Genomic DNA, 10,115 nt, shown 5'->3' with positions numbered 1-10,115 from the left:
AACAAGTTGAAAAAGTGCATAAGTGGCACAGTCCTTTAGCACAACAGTCCCTCAGTATCAACAAAAAGCATGGTATATTCCTGGAAGTAAAAATATTCAAGAGAAAGAAAATTTTGCATATGTGATGACACTATTCTGATAAGCATAAAACTGTTGGCCAAGTACAACTATTTTTCTAGGAGTCTCAAACTCACAACATAAGAAAAGAGGCTGCACAGTTCATTTTCCAAAAAGTTTTCCTCATCATACAGCAGTTTAGAAAGTGTAAAATAAGTACAGGGAAAACTTATGGTAACTTTAGAAGTGAAAGGTGTCACCCATTGAGAAAAATCACATAAAGAAAGATCCACATAATGGGCCCCAGAAGGGTCAGTCTAAGAAGTCTCCTATCTTGACATCTTAAAAGAAGCCTAAAAAGGGGTCTCACTTCAAAATATTTTCTTCATCATGCAGCGGCTAAGAAAGTGCATTATTTGTATTGTAGATACTTCAGTTTGGATGCTGTGAAGTGTTGTCCTATAGGTTAACAATCACTTAAAGAGGGGTCCATACGGAGGGCCCCATAAGGACACGAACTGAAACTTGTGTGTGTGGAAGAGAAAAGTTGGAAAAACCTTTTGTAGGAAGAGTACCATACAGCCCCATGAAGACAGGATCTGAAACGTGTGTGTGTGAAACAAGTAGGCTGACCAAATGGAGATCAAACAGAGACTAGTCTGTCAAGTTAATAGTGCACCCTGTAAAAAACTCAATCACATTCATTCTTTCCATTACCTTTGGTCCATCAGCAGCAGCAGCATTCTCATCATCATCATAAACACAGGAAGACAGATTAACAGGAAGCGCAGCCATCTCTTCTTCTGGTGCTGGAGCCTGCTTGGATGTCACCTGGTGTTTAGACATAAAACAAGAAGACAGTGAGCTCTGACAGGAACCATGAGTCTGGACAATCTTACAGGGCACAAAGACATTTTAATCTAGTGCCCCATGAGGGTCAGTCTAAGAAGTCTCCCTATCTTGACATCTTAAAAGAGGCCTAAAACGGGATCTCACACCAAAATATTATCTTCATCATGCAGCGGCTCAGAAAGTGCATTATTTTTATTGTAGATACTTCAGTTTGGATGCTGTGAAGTGTTGTCCTATAGGTTAACAATCACTTAAAGAGCGGTCCATACGGAGGGCCCCATAAGGACACGAACTGAAACTTGTGTGTGTGGAAGAGAAAAGTTGGAAAAACCTTTTGTAGGAAGAGTACCATACAGGGCCCCATGAAGACATGATCTGAAACGTGTGTGTGTGAAACAAGTAAGCTGACCAAATGGAGATCAAACAGAGACTAGTCTGTCAAGTTAATAGTGCACCCTGTAAAGAACTCAATCACATTCATTCTTTCCATTACCTTTGGTCCATCAGCAGCAGCAGCATTCTTATCATCATAAACACAGGAAGACAGATTAACAGGAAGCGCAGCCATCTCTTCTTCTGGTGCTGGAGCCTGCTTAGATGTCACCTGGTGTTTAGACATAAAACAAGAAGACAGTGAGCTCTGACAGGAACCATGAGTCTGGACAATCTTACAGGTCACAGATATTTTAATCTGGTGCCCCATGAAGGTCAGTCTAAGAAGTCTCCCTATCTTGACATCTTAAAAGAGGCCTAAAACGGGATCTCACACCAAAATATTATCTTCATCATGCAGCGGCTCAGAAAGTGCATTATTTGCATTATAAATACTTCAGTTTGGATGCTGTGAAGTGTTGTCCTATAGGTTAACAATCACTTAAAGAGGGGTCCATACGGAGGGCCCCATAAGGACACGAACTGAAACTTGTGTGTGTGGAAGAGAAAAGTTGGAAAAACCTTTTGTAGGAAGAGTACCATACAGGGCCCCATGAAGACATGATCTGAAACGTGTGTGTGTGAAACAAGTAGGCTGACCAAATGGAGATCAAACAGAGACTAGTCTGTCAAGTTAATAGTGCACCCTGTAAAAAACTCAATCACATTCATTCTTTCCATTACCTTTGGTCCATCAGCAGCAGCAGCATTCTCATCATCATCATAAACACAGGAAGACAGATTAACAGGAAGCGCAGCCATCTCTTCTTCTGGTGCTGGAGCCTGCTTGGATGTCACCTGGTGTTTAGACATAAAACAAGAAGACAGTGAGCTCTGACAGGAACCATGAGTCTGGACAATCTTACAGGGCACAAAGACATTTTAATCTAGTGCCCCATGAGGTCAGTCTAAGAAGTCTCCTATCTTGACATCTTAAAAGAGGCCTAAAACGGGATCTCACACCAAAATATTATCTTCATCATGCAGCGGCTCAGAAAGTGCATTATTTTTATTGTAGATACTTCAGTTTGGATGCTGTGAAGTGTTGTCCTATAGGTTAACAATCACTTAAAGAGCGGTCCATACGGAGGGGCCCCATAAGGACACGAACTGAAACTTGTGTGTGTGGAAGAGAAAAGTTGGAAAAACCTTTTGTAGGAAGAGTACCATACAGGGCCCCATGAAGACATGATCTGAAACTTGTGTGTGTGTGAAACAAGTTAGCTGACCAAATGGAGATCAAATAGAAACTATTCTGTTGAGTTAATAGTGCACCCTGTAAAGAACTCAACCACATTCATTCTTTCCATTACCTTTGGTCCATCAGCAGCAGCAGCATTCTTATCATCATCATAAACACAGGAAGACAGATTAACAGGAAGTGCAGCCATCTCTTCTTCTGTTGCTGGAGCCTGCTTGGATGTCACCTGGTGTTTGGACATAAAACAAGAAGACAGTGAGCTCTGACAGGAACCATGAGTCTGGACAATCTTACAGGTCACAGATATTTTAATCTGGTGCCCCATGAAGGGTCAGTCTAAGAAGTCTTCTATCTTGACATCTTAAAAGGGGGCCTAAAAGGGGTCTCACTTCAAAATATTTTCTTCATCATGCAGTGGCTCAGAAAGTGCATTATTTGTATTATAGATACTTCAGTTTGGATGCTGTGAAGTGTTGTCCTATAGGTTAACAATCACTTAAAGAGGGGTCCATACGGAGGGCCCCATAAGGACACGAACTAAAACTTGTGTGTGTGAAACAAGTAAGCTGACCAAATGGAGATCAAATAGAGACTAGTCTGTCAAGTTAATAGTGCACCCTGTAAAGAACTCAATCACATTCATTCTTTCCATTACCTTTGGTCCATCAGCAGCAGCAGCATTCTCATCATCATCATAAACACAGGGAGACAGATTAACAGGAAGTGCAGCCATCTCTTCTTCTGGTGCTGGAGCCTGCTTAGATGTCACCTGGTGTTTAGACATAAAACAAGAAGACAGTGAGCTCTGACAGGAACCATGAGTCTGGACAATCTTACAGGTCACAAAGATATTTTAATCTGGTGCCCCATGAGGTCAGTCTAAGAAGTCTCCCTATCTTGACATCTTAAAAGAGGCCTAAAACGGGATCTCACACCAAAATATTATCTTCATCATGCAGCGGCTCAGAAAGTGCATTATTTGCATTATAAATACTTCAGTTTGGATGCTGTGAAGTGTTGTCCTATAGGTTAACAATCACTTAAAGAGGGGTCCATACGGAGGGCCCCATAAGGACACGAACTGAAACTTGTGTGTGTGGAAGAGAAAAGTTGGAAAAACCTTTTGTAGGAAGAGTACCATACAGGGCCCCATGAAGACATGATCTGAAACGTGTGTGTGTGAAACAAGTTAGCTGACCAAATGGAGATCAAATAGAAACTATTCTGTTGAGTTAATAGTGCACCCTGTAAAGAACTCAACCACATTCATTCTTTCCATTACCTTTGGTCCATCAGCAGCAGCAGCATTCTCATCATCATCATAAACACAGGAAGACAGATTAACAGGAAGTGCAGCCATCTCTTCTTCTGGTGCTGGAGCCTGCTTGGATGTCACCTGGTGTTTAGACATAAAACAAGAAGACAGTGAGCTCTGACAGGAACCATGAGTCTGGACAATCTTACAGGTCACAGATATTTTAATCTGGTGCCCCATGAGGTCAGTCTAAGAAGTTTCTTCTATCTTGACATCTTAAAAGAGGCCTAAAAGGGGTCTCACTTCAAAATATTTTCTTCATCATGCAGTGGCTCAGAAAGTGCATTATTTGTATTATAAATACTTCAGTTTGGATGCTGTGAAGTGTTGTCCTATAGGTTAACAATCACTTAAAGAGGGGTCCATACGGAGGGCCCCATAAGGACACGAACTGAAACTTGTGTGTGTGGAAGAGAAAGTTGGAAAACCTTTTGTAGGAAGAGTACCATACAGGGCCCCATGAAGACATGATCTGAAACTTTACAGTTTGAAACAAGTAATATGACCAAATTGAGAACAAACAGAGACTAGTCTGTCAAGTTAATAGTGCACCCTGTAAAGAACTCAATCACATTCATTCTTTCCATTACCTTTGGTCCATCAGCAGCAGCAGCATTCTCATCATCATCATAAACACAGGGAGACAGATTAACAGGAAGTGCAGCCATCTCTTCTTCTGGTGCTGGAGCCTGCTTAGATGTCACCTGGTGTTTAGACATAAAACAAGAAGACAGTGAGCTCTGACAGGAACCATGAGTCTGGACAATCTTACAGGTCACAGATATTTTAATCTGGTGCCCCATGAAGGTCAGTCTAAGAAGTCTCCCTATCTTGACATCTTAAAAGAGGCCTAAAACGGGATCTCACACCAAAATATTATCTTCATCATGCAGCGGCTCAGAAAGTGCATTATTTGCATTATAAATACTTCAGTTTGGATGCTGTGAAGTGTTGTCCTATAGGTTAACAATCACTTAAAGAGGGGTCCATACGGAGGGCCCCATAAGGACACGAACTGAAACTTGTGTGTGTGGAAGAGAAAAGTTGGAAAAACCTTTTGTAGGAAGAGTACCATACAGGGCCCCATGAAGACATGATCTGAAACGTGTGTGTGTGAAACAAGTTAGCTGACCAAATGGAGATCAAACAGAGACTAGTCTGTCAAGTTAATAGTGCACCCTGTAAAAAACTCAATCACATTCATTCTTTCCATTACCTTTGGTCCATCAGCAGCAGCAGCATTCTTATCATCATCATAAACACAGGAAGACAGATTAACAGGAAGCGCAGCCATCTCTTCTTCTGGTGCTGGAGCCTGCTTAGATGTCACCTGGTGTTTAGACATAAAACAAGAAGACAGTGAGCTCTGACAGGAACCATGAGTCTGGACAATCTTACAGGTCACAAAGATATTTTAATCTGGTGCCCCATGAGGTCAGTCTAAGAAGTTCTTCTATCTTGACATCTTAAAAGAGGCCTAAAACGGGATCTCACACCAAAATATTATCTTCATCATGCAGCGGCTCAGAAAGTGCATTATTTGCATTATAAATACTTCAGTTTGGATGCTGTGAAGTGTTGTCCTATAGGTTAACAATCACTTAAAGAGGGGTCCATACGGAGGGCCCCATAAGGACACGAACTGAAACTTGTGTGTGTGGAAGAGAAAAGTTGGAAAAACCTTTTGTAGGAAGAGTACCATACAGGGCCCCATGAAGACATGATCTGAAACGTGTGTGTGTGAAACAAGTTAGCTGACCAAATGGAGATCAAACAGAGACTAGTCTGTCAAGTTAATAGTGCACCCTGTAAAGAACTCAACCACATTCATTCTTTCCATTACCTTTGGTCCATCAGCAGCAGCAGCATTCTTATCATCATCATAAACACAGGAAGACAGATTAACAGGAAGCGCAGCCATCTCTTCTTCTGGTGCTGGAGCCTGCTTAGATGTCACCTGGTGTTTAGACATAAAACAAGAAGACAGTGAGCTCTGACAGGAATCATGAGTCTGGACAATCTTACAGGTCACAAAATTTTCCTCACATAAAAACTGCCTTTGAAACATCATGTTACTACTCTACTACTATGTGTAACTACTATCCATGTCCTCAAAGACACCTGACTTTATGATCCATTTCTATGTAATAATAATGCAGAAAATGACATAGAAGATTGGAATATTTTTAAGTTTGGAAAGCAGATCCCTCTGCACCAACACACCACTTTTCAAGTGCTGGTTTCAACCTTGTGTAGACAGTTTCATTAATTTGAATGAAAGCGTGAATGAAAGGAACTTCCCATGTCACTATTTTTTCTTAGAAAAATATACTTTGGACACTGGTTTTACTATGACTCAAAGATTCTCATTTAAGAGACATAACGTTGTGTGAAGGGAAACTAACATCTTTAAAAATTATGTAGTGTAACCAATGCATGATCTAACAAGCTCACCTTTTGACGCCATGGCCATTTTGAATCACCATAGTTGTAATCAAGTTCCATTCCTACTTCTATGTTCCTCACAGCAAACAGACACAAATGTGGCCTGTTGTTTACTATAACTTTTTTCATGATGCAGTTCGGATATTTGTGGTTGTCATTCACTAATCTTCCAAGGGAGCCGTCTTCCTTGGATGCATCAATACTAAAGATAAACTAAAACAATACATCAAATAAATATAAACTTTATAAAATATATCTTCACAGTTTTATTAGAAGAGCCACTTGAGGTTTAAAGTACATTAAGTCTAATATTTTACTCATTCATTTATCAAATATTTAAACACGTTCCAGGTCTAAACAAGAACACCCTTATTGCTACTAAAAATACATCTCATATACGTACCACCACTGGCTTTTCTTCCAATCAAACTCATACAGAAATGCACTCTGTGTCTCTGAGTAGTTCCTTGACTGGCATTCTTCTGCTGATATGAATTCACCTCTGTACTCCAACACAAAAGAACCTTGCTCGATTGGTTCGGTAGCAAACACTCCTCTTCCTATAATAACACAGAATTAAATAAACTTAAGTAAAAGTCACACCAAGTTGCTTTAACCTTTCTCATACAGCATGAAAAAAGTCTGTACACTGTAGCTCCCATGAACTGACCCCAGATTAATATGCCACCCCCCTCCTTTGGGAAGACCTGTGAGCTGGATTTAATTTCCTAAATGCTCTGGGGACATACTATCTCAAACAAAGAGATGACTTTATCTAGTTATTGGCCAGATTGAATTCATGATTGTCACAGGTCTAATGATGTACTTTTGTTCTGTGAGCATCTTCTCTGAATAGTTTTCTTTCTAAAAATGTTTAGAATGTGACATGACTTTTTAAATACGAGGGTTTTCTGTTTAACAGGGACCATCATGTGATGACCACATGACCTACAAGCCTGTATTCTGGTTCTCCGTTTGTATAACTACTTCTATGCATTAACTTAAAATGTCACTTCTGAATATGCCAAACAGTTGCACAGTGTTCAGACCTTTCACATTTTCATTACAGTCTTCTATTGGTCCAGCACTTACCTTAATGGTACTTGAATGTGCTGGACACTATACACAGCAAAATAAAATGAATAACTTTACATTTCTATATTTGATTTTACCAATGTGTACCTGAAACTTCTCTGATGGAAATCAGGCTCATTTATACATGCCTATACCTAAACGCATTGGATTTTAACAAGACAGCAGATTAAAGCCAGTAATTTCTATAAGATATCTTCTGAAAAGTAGCCTGAATCCTTCTTCATTCCAAATGAAGAGTGTTAATGAATGGTATTTAAAAATCTGTTGCTGTCATTTGCAGCTACCAAAAGGACTTCAGATCATACCTTTGATATTATTGATAAATCTCTCTGCAAACCATGGCTTGTCTCTCGCTGACAGAATGTATGAGATTGCATCTTCAACAGGCTTTATCCTGGCCTTCCTTTTGGACATCATGGCTCTGTGAAAATATTTTAATATCATTAAACAGCTGTGCAGCATGAGAAAACACATTGCTCATTAACTAATTTTGTAATTACAAGAACACATTTATGTCCCAAGGTTTATGATATTCGTGGAACTGTAGCTTTGCACGTCATTATTTATTTTCTCAATTATGAGAACATAGCATGTGGTACGAATATCGCTATCTTGGATTCATGCTTCAATTTTTGTGACTCACACAGATCGTTAACCCCTGAATAATGACATCGGTTGACTATTACTCAACGCTTGTTACACTTTAGGGGGTGGCCCGGACCCCAGAAAGCTTACCTGAGCTAACCGAGCCTACCGCAACACTTTCCCTGACCAAGCCCAAGCCTCAGACCACAGTTAGCTTACCTGACCAGGCCCAGTGTTGTGCAAAGGTAGTTATCCCTGATAGAAAGTGTTTCCCCTGTCTGCGGGAGCGCGCACGTCTTAACAGAGAGGAAGTAGAGTGCTACAAGGCTGGGATTTCACACTACTGAATGGAAAAATACTATCATGAAGATTGTTGTATATCTCTTTTAAGTGTTGTCGTTTTGTCAGTGATGTTTTGTTAAAGAGCACAAAACATATCTATCAAAATAAATGACTTTCTTCTTTGAAATTCTTAAGGTTGCCAAACTGTCGTACATTATTACACTGTGAAGCACCATTAAAAACGGATCTTAGAACGTAGTAGTGTTCATGTAATGCTTTATGTCTCTTCGTGCCATGGTCATACACTGAGTTTTGACTGCTCTTGGTGATACTTTTTCATCGACTACTGTAACGTACGATCTTCCAGAAGTTGTCTCCACACTTTCAAAACAATAGCACATATCCAAGAAAAATGTGAGAAATTGACCTAGACGTAAGACGGGTAAAACATCCAAACAAAAGCTTGTAAACAATTATAATTTTTAGAGACACTATTTGGAAGCTAAGTTTAAGACTCTGTCATCACCATTTGTAAGAATTTCTTAATCTGCATATTCAGAGCAAAAAAACAGAACATCACCGCTCCATCTTAGCACACTGGTCGCACCATTGAGGTTGCATTATTCACTTGAAATGGAATTCATAATAACCTGAATCCAGCATTATCAAACGTTATTTGTCAATACCAATGTTTCTTTGCATAATAAGACCTGGCTAAACCAACCCTTGGATATTGATTGTGTATTTTTATTACCCTTGTAATAAAAACAATTACCTTGATGCAATTTATAATGCAATGAGGGATACACTTTAGAGCAGGCTCAAAAATGAGGTCTGAAATAATTTGTATGCCCCTGTAACTCAGGATAGAAGTGAGCTAACCTGTTCAAACCAATATTATCAGGCTTGGTCAGAAATGAGCACAAAATAAATCTTATGAATGTTGTTCATGATTTGAGCATTCTGGAGGGGGGAAACACTTTATAGCAAGCTCAAAAATGAGGTCTGAAATAATTTGTATGCTCTGAATATGCAGATTAAAAAATTCTTACCAACGATAATGACAGAGTCTTAAACGTAGCTTCCAAATAGTGCCTCTAAAAAGTATAATTGTTTACAAGCTTTTGTTTGGATGTGTTCCCTGTCTTACGTCTAGGTCAATTTCTCACGTTTTTATTGTTTTGAAAGTGTGGAGACAACTTCCGGAAGATCGTACGTTACAGTAGTCGATGAAAAATATCCCCAAGAGCAGTCAAAACTCAGATAACTTTTGTGCTCTTTAATAAAACACCACTGACAAAACGACTACCTTACTACATTGGCACAACAGGACCACAGTTAGCTTACCTGACCAGGCCCGCGCCGGGCCCCGGGCGACAGGTAGCTCCCTGACCGGGCCCGAGCCTCTCGCCCCAGGTAGCTTCTCTGACGAGGCCCGGGCCGGGCCCCGGGCGACAGATAGCTCCCTGACCGGGCCCGTGCCTTCCGCGTCGCATATAACGTAAACCGAAGCACAGAGCTTGTTTTACAATGATTTATCTGGCTGTATGTGAAGTTTTTGACCACTAAAACATGACGCTACGTGTGATCGGATGCCCCTTTAAGCCTGCGTTGAACCCTGGACGATCGCTCTTAGCACAACAGTTTCTACCGTACATCACCTTCTATAGTAAAGTACGAGATGAGCGTTTCCGTAGAAATCGGCAACAACACGTTTATCAAATACCTTATCAGACATCTGTTCACGTAAGACGGCAAGTTGAAACTCCGCACTTCATGTATTGCAATCGACTCTTCCACCGTCTCCCAGCTCGGCCATCTCATGAATATTCACCGGGTTAATTAGCCATG

The 10,115-nt window shown here is 40.3% G+C and overlaps 1 protein-coding gene across 1 annotated transcript; it reads right to left on the bottom strand.

Moving 5' to 3' along the window:
* Nucleotides 1-1,738: 1,738 nt before the first annotated feature.
* LOC121516757 (skin secretory protein xP2-like) lies at nucleotides 1,739-9,760 on the bottom strand. Its single transcript, XM_041798165.1, has 9 exons — nucleotides 9,617-9,760; nucleotides 5,701-5,814; nucleotides 5,074-5,187; nucleotides 4,448-4,561; nucleotides 3,825-3,938; nucleotides 3,198-3,311; nucleotides 2,655-2,768; nucleotides 2,026-2,139; nucleotides 1,739-1,765 (listed from the first exon to the last, which is right to left on the bottom strand). The coding sequence occupies exons 1-9, from the start codon at nucleotides 9,758-9,760 to the stop codon at nucleotides 1,739-1,741; spliced, it is 969 nt and encodes a 322-aa protein (XP_041654099.1).
* Between the last annotated feature and the right edge of the window lie 355 nt (nucleotides 9,761-10,115).

This window comes from Cheilinus undulatus, linkage group 10 (assembly GCF_018320785.1).
Source record: "Cheilinus undulatus linkage group 10, ASM1832078v1, whole genome shotgun sequence".
In the NCBI taxonomy this organism is placed as follows: Eukaryota; Metazoa; Chordata; class Actinopteri; order Labriformes; family Labridae; genus Cheilinus; species Cheilinus undulatus.
The sequence above is the reverse complement of the archived record's forward strand: the minus strand, read 5'-3'. Positions and strand labels throughout refer to the sequence as shown.